The 18,764-nt window shown below is 37.7% G+C and overlaps 1 protein-coding gene across 1 annotated transcript in view; it reads right to left on the bottom strand.

Annotated features, from left to right (window-relative positions):
- Positions 1–816: 816 nt before the first annotated feature.
- Positions 817–18,764, bottom strand: part of LOC137079149 (complement receptor type 2-like) — a 32,461-nt gene continuing 14,513 nt past the window's right edge. The window contains exons 9-20 of the mRNA XM_067447114.1: positions 18,481–18,669; positions 16,979–17,167; positions 16,122–16,310; positions 15,114–15,302; positions 13,697–13,885; positions 10,489–10,677; positions 8,957–9,145; positions 7,475–7,663; positions 6,037–6,225; positions 4,101–4,289; positions 2,709–2,891; positions 817–982 (exon numbers count right to left, since the gene is read on the bottom strand). Coding sequence (XP_067303215.1) covers positions 2,710–2,891; positions 4,101–4,289; positions 6,037–6,225; positions 7,475–7,663; positions 8,957–9,145; positions 10,489–10,677; positions 13,697–13,885; positions 15,114–15,302; positions 16,122–16,310; positions 16,979–17,167; positions 18,481–18,669 — 2,072 coding nt within the window. The 3' untranslated portion in view covers positions 817–982; position 2,709. The remainder of the gene's footprint in view (positions 983–2,708; positions 2,892–4,100; positions 4,290–6,036; positions 6,226–7,474; positions 7,664–8,956; positions 9,146–10,488; positions 10,678–13,696; positions 13,886–15,113; positions 15,303–16,121; positions 16,311–16,978; positions 17,168–18,480; positions 18,670–18,764) is intronic.

An 18,764-nucleotide genomic window follows, 5' to 3' on the forward strand; every position in this document is an offset into this window, starting at 1 on the left:
TGTTTTTTTGTATTTAATTTTTTTTACTTCAAATTTACTGTATGCTTTTTTAAATAAGCTTCCGTGATCTTGTGACTTTGGGTCAAAAATCTGACAGAAAACATTATTTTTTAGTATTCTGCACAATAATAAAAGCTATGTCTTGCATTATTAATATAATCTATTATGAAAACACCCAACATGGCATAAAAAAACAAGACAAACCATATATTCTTGCCTTTGTGTGTTTATTGTCTTCAAACGTGTCTATCTGCAGTTCAAATCTTGTGGTTTAAGGAAGCTTTGTTTATGTCAGGGAGTTCCTAGAATGTCACATGGTCTGCCTGTTCTTCATAAGTGTCATATATGGACTTAATGTGCATTAGTGCACCCTCAGCCAGTCTGTATGAACTGAAAACACAGCACACCAGAGTATCCAGCGCTCATAATAATTACATCTGCGCATTTTGGGTAAATATTAAATAAATATTACTCCTTTCTGTGTAACAGATGCCAGCTAGAAATCACTGTTTCTAGTATATCTCACTCCTCTGACCTCAAGAGACGCTCTAGCGACTGACACTAAAGGTTGCAGACCCGGATTTGAGACCCGTATAAAGTGGGTGGTTCGAACAGGAGGGGTTACTTGTGTAGAAATTTGACATATATCAACATTTCTCCATATATATATTGAGTATATATATCAATATTTCTCCACATCTGCACACTATTTCAAACAAAAGGTACCGATGTTGGTTTTCATATTCATAACTCCTGACACATATTAACAAAAATTGAGAATAAAAAAGAGGAAAACATTGAAACTTTAGTCTTAGATCTTTTTAATGATGTATAGTTTTCTCAAGGTAATTACATACATCAGACAATAATTTTGAATTTAAACAAAGAAAGGTTAAGTGCGTCGACATCTTTGCAGGTTAACAGGTTACCAAATCTGGCTTGCATCAGACGACTGCCTCTTTTAATTTGGGTTCTTTGTAATCTGAAAAAAAAAAATGATGTTACTTAAGAACGTAAATTCAGTTGTCATTTTCACATTCAAGATTGTTAATATAGTACTAATCACAATATGATTCACTTAAAAATACACAAAATATTAAAACTATGAATATAGTACAGTTAAATTATGTATGTATACTAGTTTTCTAAAATCTATGAATGCTTCTATGTCCATGTCCACAATAATACGTTTTCGTTTGAAAATGCATCATTTTCTCTCCGTTTTGGCCCTCCGTCCACACTGAGATTGCGTTTTAAGTCAACGAAAATGTAGCTTTTTGGAAATATATTGTGTGTGTTTATTTTTTATATATATATATATATATATATATATATATATATATATATATATATATATATATATATATATATATATATACACACACACACACACACACCATGTATAATACATTCCAATATAGTAACAAAATATGTGACAGTACGTTGCTTTCTGGAATACCATTTGTATCTCCAACACACCTGCCTGAAGTTTTCATTGATTCTAATCATGCAGAGACACACCTGCATGATCTTATGCTCATCAACTACAAATCACTGTTAGGCCCCGCCCCAAATGGCACACTTCATATGCACTTTAGGCCTTGTGGATTCACAACTGCCGCTGCGTGCCCATGTCCGTTAAGCCCACAAGACCGTAGGGTGTCCCATTTGTCATTTAAGCTTAAAGAAGGGTGCTCGTGAGCTTCCCTCTTTGCGGCCATTATGTGTCCTCGATGCGCACTTCAGCAAGTTCCCAAGCTATGCAGAGGACGTGGTATTCAAAGTGGCATTAAGTCGTGAAAGTGCGGACTGAGAGACTGTGAGGGTTTAGGGTGCCATTTCGGACAGGGCCATAGTTCAATAAAGCTGTGTCCCAATAGCTGCGTGCTTCGAAGGCCGTGGACAAATGTGTTTTCAAAGTTCACGAAGGCCTAACCGAACAAAACCCCTCCAACTGTTATTCAATACTAGTGGAATCACGGCTAAAATACGGCAAAATGTGTGTGTGTGTGTGGGGGGGGGGGGGGGGGGGATGGGGGGGGAATAAATATCTTTAAGTAAAGACAAATTAAACCTGTGGACTACAGGCTACAAGCAACCCACAGCAGCCCAGATTTGGCAACACTAAACTGAGCGTTGTTAAATGGCCTATAGCAGGTGTGTGACAACTGACAGCGGATGTTTGTGAAAGGATTTTAAAAAGAGAAGTAGAGCAGAGTATTTATGTTGTGGCTTTTTATTGGATTTTGACATGCTTCAAAGGCTGTGTTCTATTGCCTGAGAAATGGAGGGTGCATTTTAAAGTCGCTTTGAAATTTCGGCAGCCTTCGTCGCACTGCGGTGATACAATCTGCCTTCTAATGAGGCCTTTTAATGAGGACGGCCTGTGTTGGGTCGCTGTGATGCAATCACACTTAATGGAGCCTTCACACTGGGACACAGCTATTGTCTCTACCGATGGGTGCTGTTGACTTTCATTACAATTTTTATGCTGATCCAAATACTTTAAATATTGAAATGTCAATCAATAGAACCAAAATGATGGTTTGGATCAAAACTCAACATCATAACATTGTCACCATACTATCTGGGAGATCATCAGAGTACATTTTCCCAACTCTTTTATGAGTTCTGTGAATTCTTCTGACTGGTTTTAGCCTTAGGGAAGTGTGTGATTTCAGATGCAGTGTGAAAACAGCCTAAATTACCTTAAAGGCGACACTCAGGGAAGTGCGACCACTGGCCATCTGATCCACATGTGACCACTGATGAGCCAACCAGATGATATCCCTTACTGCAGGTGATGGTTACTGTCTCTTGGGGTTTGTACTGTGTCTTCTCTCCAGATTTTACCCATCGGTTTGCCACAGAAAGTGCTGGACAGAAGACATCTAAACCAGGAGAAAAAAAAAAACAATTCATAAAGCCAAAAACTTGACCTTCCATGCTACCCCCCTAATTATATTACACTATTAAAAACAAGTGCTCATGCAAGATCTCATTTTCACCCATCTTATTATCTACTAGTGAAAATCACATCTCATAAAAAGAAAAACATTTTACATAAAAAGTACAAATAAATTTATTAAAAGAATTACATAAATAAAGAGGAACAAAAACATGTTACGGGCAATGAACAAAGAGTGCTTTCAGTATTTAAGAGTATCTGAATGTTTTCCATTCAAAAGCTGTGAGTGATTTTCTCACCATTACTGTTGTTTGATTATTTTAATGACATCATAGACAGTGGGAGATTTGCATTCACACTAATGCATAGATCCCCTTTAAAATATAAGATGTGGTATGTCCTGTCTATTTAATCCCTTAAGACATTACTGACTGTGTTTACATACATTTTGCGTAAAATCATTTTAAGACGCGCATAGATGCGTGGGCACTCTTCACAAAGCGTGGCACAAGCATTTGAAACTGAAAGACTTTATTTCAGGTTATCTATTTTTAATAAATAAGCACACTGCATTACAAACGGCACAAATAAAGCTTTCGTAGAGGATTTGTAAGGAAAATACCGCCGGGCGAGAACACACTGTAGGCGTAACATCAAGCAAAGTTTCTCACAGCGCATATTCTGTGAAGCCCAAAGATGTCATTGTGATTCACATCAACCTTTCTAAACTTTATTAAATATTATTTTATGGTTTGTTTGTGTGTGAGAGAGAGGGAAAATGGAAGCAAGCAAAATATGTGTGTTTATAAAACACAAGCATTCTAAAGAATTGGTCTAGAATTTGTCCAGTATCATTGAAGAGAGAATCATATCTCCCTCCCCTATTGTTTAATGAGCAACACATATTAGATCAATTAAACACAAACTGTTCTTTCCTGTGGCTTTAGCCCAGGCCTGTAGGCATAACGTTGATGCTTCTTCTGCAGACTGCTTGCGTGTCACGTGACCAGACTGTAATCCAGCCTTTGCGGTTACAAAATTGTGTTTTATCATATTGCGATGTTATTGCAAATGCAATTAATTGTTCATCCCTATTTGAAGGTAGTTGAACTAAGTAGGCTGCATCTAAAATCACACACCCTGTTCAAAATAAGTAGTTACTTATTTGCAGTGTGAAAACAGCATAAATTACCTTTATGGCAACAGTCAGGCAAGTCCAGCCACTGGCCATCTGATCCACATGTGACCACTGATGAGCCATACAAATCGTATCCGTCTCTGCAGAAGATGGTTACTGTCTCTTTTGGTTCGTACTGCGTCCTCTCTCCACGTTTTACCAATCGGTTTGCCACATTAGGTGCTGGACAGTAGATCTTAATCTCTAAACCAGGAGAAAAAAACAAAACCTTGACCTTCTGAGCTTGACCCCTAATAATATGACATCATTAAACACAAGTGCTCATGCAAGTTCTGCTTTTTCACAAATCTTATCATCTACTAGTAAAAATAAAAACTTATAAAAAGTTAACTTTGAGAATTAAAATTATTGACAATCTTTGATTTGGCAAAAGTCTTAGGCTCCAAGGTGCCCGAGCTGTCATACTAGGCAGCTTGAGATACATCCTTGAAATATAAACCCCCCAGCCTTCATAACAACAAAAAGTTTCTGAACACATATTAAAGAAAGATATACAATGATAACAATACACATAATACATTCTACGCATAATCCAATAATCAGTTATTAAGATACTAGGAGGTGAAGGGGTAGAGATGGGTGTAAATATCTGTGTGACAGATTGAGGAACATGAGTTTGAATGATCTTAAATACTATAGTTAATTAGAGAAGGTGGAGTAACAAATCAGCTGAGCAGCTGATATCGTTTAGCGATCAGTGGTCTGCCTGAACTATGCTTGAATTCCTTTCAATCCCTCAAACTTCATTTATGAAATGTACACGAAAAAGTAAATAAATTAAAAGAATTACACTTAGAAGTTTAAAACCTAACTAGTGGGCCACAGGCACCATAAGCTAATTAACATAGGTTTTGATAAAGGGGGACTAAAATTGAATGTCAGGACGATGTCTAATGCCATCATTAATTTGACATTGAATACTGACAGCAGCTGACCTTGATATTTTATTGGTTTTGAGTCAATGTCAAATGTATTGTCTACTAAATGTATCATGGCAATTTCATTTTAATTCCAATGGCCAAAACTTTAGGTAGTAGGTAGAGTAACCAAAACACAACATCTGATAAATGCCATAATGTGAACATCCACATAGTGTTAAATTATAACGTCACATGGAATTCAATGTATAACCAGTGTTGGAGGTTGATATCAAGTGAATGTTGGGTTTTCACATTAACCTGATTTCACCAAGAGTCCAATGTTGGAGTTCAATGTCTTTCTGATGTTAAATTTAGAGCAAGAAACTACCATTGGTGAGGGGCATGCATTCTTCATATCACTTGAAATTTGGAAGGAAGTTGAACTGTTTCAGATTAAGAATTGAAACCTGGGCTGAATCTTAAACAACACACTCTCTTAAATAGGTGCTATTTTGAATGACGAAGGTTGTTTAAAAAATATATTCTATATGTAACTCCACATGTCCGACCACCTGCTCATAGCAGGACTCGAACCTGGGTCAGTGGGACACTTTAACAAGGAGGCTAAAGGCTGCAACTTCGAGCATCAGTCACTAGAGTGTCTCTTGAGATCAAAGGAGTGAGGTTTACACACACAGCAATTACTAGCAGGCCTACCGTTTTATATATATATATATATATATATATATATATATATATATATATATATATATATATATATATATATATATATATATATGTAATTCGAACATATTACATTTTAACATATCCACCATGTTGTTGACATTAGCACAAGCATCAGTTACAGTTACATCGTTTCACTGCCTTTAACAAATTCTCTCCTGTGGCATCATGGGATAGTAAAGTGTCTAATCTTGATAGAAGTAGTAGGTCACCAGAGTACATTTGCCAACTCTTCTATGAGTACTGTGAATTATTTTGTCATAGACTGGTTTTAGCATTAGGGAATTATGTAATTTCAGATGCAGTGTGAAAACAGCCTAAATTACCTTCAGGGCGACACTCAGGCAAGTCCAGCCACTGGCCATCTGCTCCACATGTGACCACTGGTGAGCCAATCAGATCAAATCTATCTCTGCAGATGATGGCAAATGTGTCTTGGGGTTCGTAATGCGTCCTCTCTCCACGTTTTACCCATCGGTTTGTCACAGCAGGTGCTGAACAGTAGATCATTGGCCCTAAATCAGGAGAAAAAAAACAATTCATAAAGCCAAAATCTTGACCTTCCATGCTTGACCCCTAATAATATGACACCATTAAAAACAAGTGTTCATGCAAGTTCTCCTTTTTTACCGATCTCATCATCTACTAGTGAAAATCGCAACTCATAAAAAATACAATACAAATAAAAGAATCGAGTCCATCAACACCTTGCACAGTCATGTAGCTCATCCTGGGTCCACATTTTAGTGAGTAACATTAGGCAGTTTTGATAAATATGATATTTATCAATAAAAATGGAACATTTCGTGTTTGGCAGAGAAAGTGTTAATGCCAAAAGCCAACATTTTAGGTACAATAACCAGAACCCAACATCTGATGGTCATCATAATGATAACATCTAATGGCATCATATTAATGTCAAATATCAACATTTTATCTATGGTAACCAAAACCCAACATCTGCTAAATGTCATAATATTAACATCCACACAACGTTGAATTATACAGTCACAGGAATTCAAGGTCTATCCAAAGTTGGAGGTTGATATCATGTCATTGTTGGGTTTTGATATTATCAACCTGATTTCACCAATAGTCCAATGTTGGAGTCCAATGTCTTTCTGATGTCAGTTTTGAGCGAGAAACTACCTTTAGTGAGCAGCATGCATTTTTCATATCACTTGAAATTTAGGAGAAAGTTAAACTCAGTTTCAGATTAAGTATTCAAACCAGGAATACATCTGAAATCACTCTCTCTTGAGTAAGTACTTATTTTGAATACAGAAGACCACTAAAAAAGTATGCTATATATGTAACCCCTCCTGTTCAAAACGCCTGCACCAAAAGGCACTCAAACCTGGGACCACCAGCATGAGAGTTGGACGCTCTAACGAGGAGGCTAAAGGCTGCAATCTCTAACGTCAGTCACTAGAGCGCTTCTTGAGATCAGAGGAGTGAGGTTTACTCGCACAGCCACTACTAGCTGGCCACTGTTACATATTTGTAATCCGAACATACTTCATACTAACATATCCGCAATGTTGACATAATCCCCTGAACGACCAGCTTCAGGTAGATCGATTCACCAACATTAACAAATTCCCTCCAGTGGCATCTTGGGATAGTAAAGTGTCGGAAGTAGTAAGTCCTCAGAGTATATTTTGCCAACTCTTTTATGAGTACTGTGAATTATTTTGTCACAGACTGTTTTAGCCTTAGGGAAGTATGCGTTATTAGATGCAATGTGAAAACAGCCTAAATTACCTTCAGGGCGACAAACAGGCAAGTCCAGCCAGTGGCCATCTGGTCCACATGTGACGACTAATGAGCCAATCAGTTCAAATCCCTGATTGCAGGTGATGGTTGCTGTCTCTTGGGGTTTGTAAAGCGTCTTTTCTCTAGGTTTTATCCATCGGTTTGCAACAGCAGGTGCTGAACAGAAGATCTTCGGCTCTAAACCAGGAGAAAGAAAAACAATTCATAAAGACAAATACTTGACCTTCCGTGCTTGACCACTAATTATATGACATCATTAAAAACAAGTGTTCATGCAAGTTCTCCTTTTTTACCCATCTTATTATCTACTAGAAAAAATTTAAACTCATAAAAAGTTATGCAACTTACATGAAAAATGTAAAGGAAATAAATTAAAAGAATTTCACTTAGAAGTTTAATACCTAGCCAGCGTGCCACAGGCATCATAAGGCACATGAATATAGGTTTTGATGAAGGGTGACCAAAATTAAATGTCAGGACGATGTCTAATTGCATCATCAAATTTATATTGAATACTGACATCAGCTAAGCCTTGATATTTTACTGGTTTTAAGTCAACGCCAAATTCAATGTCTACCAAATGTATTATGGCGATTTCATATTAATGCCAAAGGCCAACATTTAGGTATGGTGACCAAAACCCAACATCTGCTAAATGTTATAAAGTTAACATTCACACAGTGTTAAATTATAAAGTGACAGGAATTCAATGTCTATCCAATGTTGGAGGTTTATATCAAGTGAACATTGGGTTGCAACGTCAACCTGAATTCATCAAGAGACCTATGTTGGATATCAGTGTCTTTCCGATGTTAAATTTAGAGCAATAAACTACCTTGAGAGAGCAGCATACATTCTTTATATCACTTAAAATTTAGGAGTAAGTTAAACTCAGTTTAAAATTAAGTATTCAAACCAGGTCTGCATCTGAAATCACACTCTTGATTAGGTACTTTTTTTTTTTTAATAAGGACGACTTAAGGATAATGATAATATACTTAAAAAGTATATTCTATATGTAACCCCACATGTCCGACTACCCATTCCAAATGGGACTCAAACCCAGGTCTGCCAGCATGAGAGTTGGAGGCTTTAAAAAGGAGGCTAAAGGCTGCGTCAGTCATTAGAGCGTCTCTTGAAATCAGAGGAGTGAGGTTTACTCGCACAGCAATTACTAGCTGGCCTCCGTTACATGTATGTAATCTGAACATACTACATTTTAACATATCTGCCAAGTTGACATTATTACCTGACCTACCAGCATCAGTAATGTTGTTTCACCGGCATTAACAAATTCTCTCCTGTGCCATCATGGGATAGTAAAGTATACAATCTCGCCAGAAGTAGTAGTTCATCAGAGTACATTTTGCCAACCCTTTTATAAATACTGTGAATTATTTCGTCACAGACTGTTTTTAGCCTTAGGGAAGTATGCGATTTCAGATGCAGTGTAAAAACAGCATATATTACCTTCATAGATACACTCAGGCAAGTTCAGCCACTGGCCATCTGGTCCACATGTGACCACTGATGAGCCGATCAGATAAAATCCATCTCTGCAGATGATGGTTACTGTCTCTTGGGGTTCGTACAGCGTCCTCTCTCTACGTTTTACCCATCGGTTTGGCACATCAGGTGCTGAACAGAAGATCGGTGTCTCTAAACCAGGAGAAAAAACAATTCATAAAGCCAAAAACTTGAACTTCCATGTTTGACCGCTAATTATAAGATACCATTAAAGACAAGTGTTCATGAAAGTGCTCCCTTTTCTCCCATCTTATCATCTACTAGTGAAAATCACAACTCATAAAAAACAATATAATTTGCTTACAAATAAAACTTAGAAGTTTAATACCCAACCAGCGGGCCACAGGCATCATAAGGCACATGAATATAGGTTTTGATGAAGCGTGACCAAAAGTGATTGTCAAGACGATGTCTAATGCAATCATCAATTTGACACTGAATACTGACATCAGCTGACCTTGATATTTTACTGGGTTTGAGTCAACGTAAATTTTAATGTCTACCAAATGTATCATAGCAATTTCAAATTAATGCCAAAGGCCAACATTTTAGGTACAGAAACTAAAACCCAACATTTGATGGTTGTCATGATAGCATTAAGTGGCATTATAGTAACATCAAATATCAACATTTTATCTATGGTAACCAAAACCCAATATCTGCTAAATGTCATAATGTTAACATCCACACAGTGTTAAATTAATAAGTGACAGGAATTCAATGTCGATCCAATGGTGAAGGTTCATATCAAGTCAGTGTTGGGTTTTGACATTAACCTGATTTCACCAAGAGTCCAATGTTGGAGTCCAGTGTCTTTCTGATGTTAAATTTAGAGTAAGAAACTACCTTTGGTGAGGGGCATGCATTCTTCCTATCACTTGAAATTTAGGAAGAAGTTGAACTCAGTTTCAGATTAAAAATTTAAACCAGGGATACATCTGAAATAACACTCTCTTGAGTTGTTACTTATTTTGAATAAGGACGACCATTTAAAAAGTATATCTATCTATATGTAACCCCTCATGTCTGACTGCCTGCTACAAGCGGGACTCAAACCTGGGTCTGCCAGCATGAGAGTTGTGACACTTTAACAAGGAGGCTAAAGGCTGAAACCTCTAGTGGCAGTCACTAGAGCATCTCTTGAGATCAGAGGAGTTAGGTTTACGGACACAGCAACTACTAGCTGACCTCTGTTACATATTAGTAATCCAAACATACTACATACTAACATATCCGCCATGTTGACATAATCTTCTGACCTACCAGCATCAGTTACATCATTTCGCTGCCGTTAACAAAGTATCTCATGTTGCATCTTGGCATAGTGAAAAGTCCAATCTCGCCGGTAGTAGGAGGTCATCAGAATATATTTTGCCAACTCTTTTATGAGTACTGTGAATTATTTTGTCACAGACTGTTTTTAGCCTTAGGAAAGTATGTAATTTCAGAGTCAGTGTGAAAAAAGCCTAAATTACCTTCAGGGTGACACTCAGGCAAGTCCAGCCACTGGCCATTTGATCCACATGTGACCACTGGTGAGCCAATCAGATCAAATCCCTTACTGCAGATGATGGTAAATGTGTCTTGGGGTTCGTACTGCGTCCTCTCTCCATGTTTTACCAATCGGTTTGCCACATCAGGTGCTGAACAGTAGCTCAATGGGTCTAAACCAGGAGAAAAAAAAAACTATTCATAAATCCAAAAACTTGACCTTCCATGCTTGACCCCTAATTAAATGACACCATTAAAAACAAGTGTTCATGCAAGTTCTCCCTTTTCATCTATCTTATCATCTACTAGTGAAAATCGCAAATAATAAAAAGTAATACAATTTACATAAAAAGTACCAATACATAATTTAAAAGAATTACACTTAGAAGTGTAATATCTATCCAGTAGGTCACAAGCATTATAAGGAAGATGAATATAGGTTTTGATGATGGGTGACTTAAATTGAATGTAGGACTATGTCTAATGCCATCATCGATTTGACATTGAATACTGACAGCCGGCTGCCTTTGATATTTTACTGGTTTTGAATCAATGCCAAATTCAATGCCTACCAAATGTATCATGGCAATTTCATATTAATGCCAAAGGCCAACATTTTTGGTACAGTAACCAAAACCCAACATCTGATGGTCATAATAATGATAACATCTAATGACATCATATTAACATCATATGTTAACATTTTATCTATGGTAACCAAAACCCAACATCTGCTAAATATCATAATGTTAACATCCACACAGTGTTAAATTTTAAAGTTTTCAGGAATTCAATGTCCATCCGTTGTTGGAGGTTGATATCAAGTCAATGTTGGGTTTGACAGCCTGATTTTTCCGAAGAGTCCAATGTCTTTCTGATGTTATATTTAGAGGAAGAAACTACCTTTAGTGAGCAGCATGGATTCTTTATATCACTTGAAATTTAGGAGGAAGTTGAACTCAGTTTTAGCCTAAAAAAACCCAGAAAATGTTTGGGACCGAAAACAGAAAATTGTTGGGAAATATTCCCTTTGGTCTCACATTTGTTATACTCTTTCTGTTCCATTTGTTAGAACTAGGAAAAAGGGGTTTTGCATACGCAGCACCATCTGCTTGGAATCTACTCCAGATGACATTGAAATTACAAACTCTGGTTTCCTTGGAACACTTTAGATCTATTATTCAGTCACTTGGAGAAGACTCAATGATGTGTAATTGTTTTTAAGTGTTTTAAAAATTGTCTTGTTTGGTCTTGTAAGTTTGTGTTTGTAATTGCTCCCCATTCTTGGCCAGGACTCTCCTCTGAAGCCCCTTTCACACTGCGATTCCGGCAAATACACGGATAATGCGACCCGGCATTTGTTCCCGGGCCGCTAGATTTGGTCCATTCACACTGCCAGCGAAATGCCGTAATATGTGCGCTCTCACACACAACGCCTAACGGTCCCGGGTCGAGTTGACACGTGACATCCTGATGTGACGTATAATGGCGAGCGATCTCAGCTTCAGTGCGGATAGTAAGGAGCTCCGTGGTCTCGACTTGTGTCCAGTTTGTGCACATTTCTGCTTGTTTAATTTTAGTTTCTTTTGTATACGAACACTCTCTGCGTTTAAAACACCGACTAGCTCTTCTGGCACTGCAGGGTTGTATTATTAAAAAAAACAAGCTCTAGGAGTCGCACGATAACTACGTACACGTTGCGGCATTAATTTCGGCTTTTGTTCACACAGCGCTCGTCCCGGGTCGAATCCCGCAATATTACTAGGTCCCCCGGGTCGAATTCGGTAATCAATCCCTGGACGTGGTTGCTTTCACACAGAAGGCGACCCGGCAATGTTCCGGGAATATTGTGGGTCTGACGTGCAGTGTGAAAGGGGCTTGAAAGAGATTTTTAATCTCAGTGAGATAATTCTGGTTAAATAAAGGTCAATAATAAAATAACTTCTGGCAAATTTAGATTTGCTCTGCATGAAGTCTGGCAAAGAGCCCATTCGAGCCCATTTCTAATCCATCATAAATCACGGCACCAATCAGAAACTTTGGACCGGGCATTTAAACGATGACGTCAGGCATCGCCGTTGAAGCAGATCTTGTACATTACAAAGATGGATGCCACCGTGGAACATTACTCATTCGAATCAGCTATCGCGTCTGTTTTAAGCGATTTAAACTTTTCCATTTCGTTAAATCCCGAGCAAAGAACAACACTCGGCTACCAGATGTGCATTACAGCGGCTACTTTGATGAGGAGGGTGGTGAGTGTGATCATGTGCTAACACCACACAGCAGCTCTGGATCTGGTCTTTCTCTGCTTATTTTCTCAGATTAGATCTGGTAATCATGTAAAAATTTTAATAATTGTAAATAAATAACTAGCGTAACTATGCTCAAGTCTGAAAATGTTCTAATCTGAAATTACTAAATTTGAATTAAGTTTGTGAGACACAATTTTCCAAAGAGTCATCAATATTATTTTATTTTCAAAATATTGCATATTGTGTTCTAATCGCAATACAAATGCTTTACAACGGGGGCAAATATGATCGGAGCTTGATGTTTTCTGTTCAACGATCAATCCAAGATGTTTCAGTCAGTCTGAAATGCCCACAACTAAAAGGTGTTCCGAATTTATCAAAAATGATGATGGAGCGGCGGTGGACAACAGCTATTATCATATTTATTTTACAACAATGGTAAAAGCTGTCAGAAGTCACCGCTAAATCTTTCTGGAAATCACAAACAGAGAATTGCTGTCTCAGATGTTTCTCTGTCGCTCTGCATACATCATCTCTTTCATCGCTCAGATTGGTTTTAGGTCTATCCAGTTGTGCCCAGAGGCATTTAAGCGACGTCCGTTGGTGACGCCCTTTTGGAATTGATTTGTTTACGCACAAAGCAACTACTAGCTGGCCTCCATTACATATATGTAATCCGGACATACTACTAACATATCTCCCAAGTTGACAATCACCTGGCCTACCAGCATCAGTTACATCGTTTCACAGCCATTAAAAAAATTATCTGCCGTGGCGTCATGGATAATCAAGTGTTCAATCCTGCCAGAAGTAATAGGTCATCAGAGTACATTTTGCCAACACTTTAATGAATACTGTGAATTATTTTGTCACAGACTGTTTTTAGCCTTAGGGAAGTATGCGGTTTCAGATGCAGTGTAAAAACAGCATATATTACCTTCATAGATACACTCAGGCAAGTTCAGCCACTGGCCATCTGATCCACATGTGACCACTGATGAGCTAGTCAGATAAAATCCATCTCTGCAGGTGATGGTTACTGTCTCTTGGGGTTCGTACTGCGGCCTCTCGTCACGGTCTACCAATCGGTTTGCCACAAAAGGTGCTGAACAGAAGATCGGTGTCTCTAAACCAGGAGAAAAAACAATTCATAAAGTCAAAAACTTGACCTTCCATGCTTGACCCCTAATTATATGACATCATTAAAAACAAGTGTTCATGCAAGTTCTCTTTTTGTCACCCAACTTATCATCTACAAGTGAAAATCGCAACTTATAAAAAGTAATAACATTTACATAAAAAGTACAAATAAAAGAACTACACTAAGAAGTTTAATACCTAACCAGTGGGCCACAGGCATCGTAAGGCACATAAATATAGGTTTTAATGAAGGGTGACCGAGACTGAATGTCAAGACGATTCCTAATGCCATCATCAATTTGGCATTGAATACTGACAGCAGCTGACCTTGGTATTTTACAGGTTTAAAGTAACCCCTCATGTCTGACCGCCTGCTCCAAACGGGATTTGAAACCGGGTCTGCCAGCATAAATGCTGGATGCTTTAACAAAGAGTCAACGACAAATTCAATGTCTACCAAATGTATCATGGCAATTTCATATTAATGCCAAAGGCCAACATTTTAGTTACAGTAACCAAAACCCAACATCCGATAAATGTTATAATGATAACATCCACACAGCCTTAAAATATAAAGTGATAGGAATTCAATGTCTATCGAATGTTGGAGGTTGATATCAAGTCAGTGTTGGGTTTTGACATCAACCTGATTTCACCAAGAGTCCAATGTTGGAGTCCAATGTCTTTCTGATGTTAAATTTAGAGTAAGAAACTACCTTTAGTGGGCATCATGCAATCTTCCTATCGCTTTAAATTTAGGAGGAAGATAAACTCAGTTTCAGATTAAGTAATCAAACCAGTGAAACATCTAACCTGGGTCAACATGAGAGTTGGACGCTTTAACAGGGAGGCTAAAGGCTAAACTCTATAACATCAGTCGCTAGAGCATTTCTTTAGATCAGAGGAGTGAGGTTTACTTGCAAAGCAACTACTGGCTATAACCTCCGTTAAATATATGTAATCCGAACATACTACATACTAACATATCCGCCATGTTGACATAATCTCCTGACCTACCAGCGACAGTTATGTCATTTCACTGCCGTTTAACAATTCTCTCTTGTTGCATCTTGGGATAGTAAAGTGTCCAATCTTGCTGGTCAGTATATTTTGCCAACTCTTTTATGAGTACTGTGAATTATTTTGTCACAGACTCTTTTTAGCCTTAGGGAAATATGTGATTTCAGATGCAGTGTGAAAACAGCCTAAATTACCTTCATGGCGACACTCAGGCAAGTTCAGCCACTGGCCATCTGGTCCACATGTGACCACTGATGAGCCAATCAGATCATATCCCTTTCTGCAGATGATGGTTACTGTGTCTTGGGGTTCATAATACAACCTCTCACGACGTTTTACCAATCGGTGTGGCACAACAGGTGCTGAACAGTAGATCTTAGTCTCTAAACCAGGAGAAAAAAATTATTAATAAAGTCAAAAACTTGACCTTCCATGCTCAACACCTAATTCTATGACACCATTAAAAATAAGTGTTCATACAAGTTCTCACTTTTACCCATCTTATAATAATAATAATAATAATAATAATAATAATAATAATACATTTTATTTGTAATACACTTTATATTAAACAAAATCTCAAAGTGCTACATAATTAAAACATTCAACAACAATAAATAAGTAAACAAAATAAAATAATTAAAACTGAAAAATTAAGAAGTAACAAATCAATCAAAAGCTCCGCTAAAAAGGTGGGTTTTAAGACCATGCTTAAAAGCATCTACAGTCTGTGGCGTCCGCAAGTGGTCAGGGAGAGCATTCCATAGACTGGGGGCTGCAGAGCAGAAGGCCCGATCTCCCATAGCACGGAGTTTGGTCGTGGGAGTTTTAAGAAGATATATTGAAACAGAGCGGAAGTTACGTGTGGATGTTTGTATGGTGAGGAGTTCCTTGAGATAGGAGGGAGCATCACCATCCGTTGAATATATGTAATCCAAACATACTACATATTAACATATCTACCATGTTGACATAATATCCTGACCTACCAGCATCAGTTACGTTGTTTCACAGCCATTTAAAAAAGTATCTGCCGTGGCATCATGGGATAGTAAAGTATTCTATCTCGCAAGAAGTAGTAGGTCATCAGAGTACATTTTGTAAACTCTTTTACGAGTACTGTGAATTATTTTGTAAGAGACTGTTTTTAGCCTTAGGGAAGAATGTGATTTCAGATGCAGTGTGAAAACAGCCTAAATTACCTTCAAGGCGACACTCAGGCAAGTCCAGCCAATGGCCATCGGCTCCACATGTGACCACTGATGAGCCAATCAGATCATATCCCTTACTGCAGATGATGGTAAATGTGTCTTGGGGATCGTACTGCGGCCTCTCTCCTCGTCTTACCAATCGGTTTGCCACAACAGGTGCTAAACAGTAGGTCTTTGGATCTAAATCAGGAGAAAAAAAAAAACAATTCATAAAGCCAAAAACTTGACCTTCCATAGTTTTTTCCATAGAACCCTAATTATATGACTCCATTAAAAAGAAGTGTTCATGCAAGTTCTCGTTTTTCACCCATCTTATCATCGACTAGTGGAAATGGCAACTCATAATAAGTAATACAATTTACATAAAAAAGTACAAAATAAATGATTACACATAGAAATGTAATACCTAACCAGCGGGCCACAGGCATCATAAGGCACATGAATATAGGTTTTGATGAAGGGTGACCAAAACTGAATGTCAGGACGATGACTAATGACATCATCAATTTGACATTGAATACTGACAGCATCTGACCTTGATATTTTACTGTTTTTGAGTCAACGCCAAATTGAATGTCTACCAAATGTATCATGGCAATTTCATGTTAATGCCAAAGGCCAATATTTTAGGTACAGTAACCAAAAACCGAATTTCTGATGGTCGTTATAATGTTAACATCTAATGGCATCATATTAACGTCGAATATCTACATTTTAGCATTAATAACAGAAACCCAAAATCTGCTTAATGTCATAATGTTAACATCAAGACAGCATTAAAATCTAAGAGACAGGAATTCAAAGTCTATCCAATGTTGATTTCAGATGCAGTGTGAAAACTAAATTACCTTCATGGCGACACTCAGGCAAGTCCAGCCACTGGCCATCTGATCCACATGTGACCACTGATGAGCCAATCAGATCAAATCCATCTCTGCAGATGATGGTTACTGTCTCTTGGGGTTCGTACTGCATCCTCTCTTTACGTTTTACCCATCGATTTGGTACAACAGGTGCTGAACATAAGTGCATTTGCTCTAAACCAGGTGAAAAAATAAATAAAATAAATTTAGCCAAAAACTTGAACTTACATGCTTGACCCCTAATTATATGACACCATTAAAAACAAGCGTCCATGCAAGTTCTTCTTTTTCACCCATCATATCATCTATTAGTGAAAATTGCAACTCATAAAAAGTAATACAATTTACATAAAAAAGTAAAAAAAGAAAAGAAAAAAAGATTTACATTTGGAAGTTTAATAGCTAATCAGCAGACTACATTGTCTGTCATTGTCTATCTGTCATCGTGTTAAACCCGCCAATAGCATGCCAGGTGGCTAAGCCAGTCTGTGATTTGTTTACAGCAAAAGTGTAAGTAGCATGCGCTCTTCATATCACTAGTTTCCAATTAAGTATTCAAACCAGGGCTGCATCTAAAATCACACACTCTCTTGAGTAGGTACTTATTTTGAATAACAACGACCGTTTAAAAAGTACATTCTATACGTAACCCCTCATGTCTAACCGCCTGCTCCAAGCGGGACTCGAACATGGGTCTGCCAGGATAAGAATTGAATGCTTTACCAAGGAGTCTAAAGTCTGCAACCTCTAGTGTCAGTCGCTAGAGCATCTCTTGAGATCAGAGGAGTGAGGTTTACTGGCACAGCAACTACAAGCTGGCCTCCAGTACATATGTATTCCATACCTACTATGGACCCCCTTTATATTGTATAGATACAATTTATATTAGGTGGCCTTAACTACTATGTACTAACATTTTAATTAATAATTTGATACAGTGCACTTATTTTGTACATACATGTTTTTACATTGTACTTACATTTTTTAAAAATACCTGCATGTAATTAAATCTGTAATACATTTTTGTAGTTACATTTGTAATTACATTTTTGACACTTCCCCTACCCATAACCATTCCCTTAAACTGACCCAAAAACAACATCTGTCCCTAAATCTACACCTTTCCCACCTCAATATCAGCAAAAGTGTTTTGCAATACAATATAAGTACATTGTACTTATTTTTTAATGTAAGTACATACTAGTTAAGGCCACCTAATATAAAGTGGGGCCCTACATACTAACATATCTCCCAAGTTGACAATCAGCTGACCTACCAGCATCAGTTACATAGTTTCACAGCCATTAAACAAAAAATCCACCGTGGCATCATGGATAATCAAGTGTGCAATCCTGCCAGAAGTAATAGGTCACAGAGTACATTTTGACAACACTTGTATGAGTACTGTGAACTATTTTGTCATAGACTATTTTTAGCCTTAGGGAAGTATGCGGTTTCAGATGCAGTGTGAAAACAGCCTAAATTACCTTCAGGGACACACTCAGGCAAGTTCAGCCAATGGCCATCTAGTCCACATGTGACCACTGATGAGCCAATCAGATCAAATCCCTTTTTGCAGATGATGATTACTGTGTCTTGGGGTTCGTACTGCATTCTCTCTCCACGTTTTACCAATCGGTTTTCCACAGCAGGAGCTGAACAGAAGATCGTTTGCTCTAAAGCAGGAAAAAAAAAAAATCATAAAGCCAAAAACTTCTCCTTCCATGACTGACCCCTAATTATATGACACTATTAAAAACAAGTGTTCATG

The sequence above is a fragment of the Pseudorasbora parva genome, chromosome 6 (genome assembly GCF_024679245.1).
Source record: "Pseudorasbora parva isolate DD20220531a chromosome 6, ASM2467924v1, whole genome shotgun sequence".
NCBI lineage: Eukaryota > Metazoa > Chordata > Actinopteri > Cypriniformes > Gobionidae > Pseudorasbora > Pseudorasbora parva.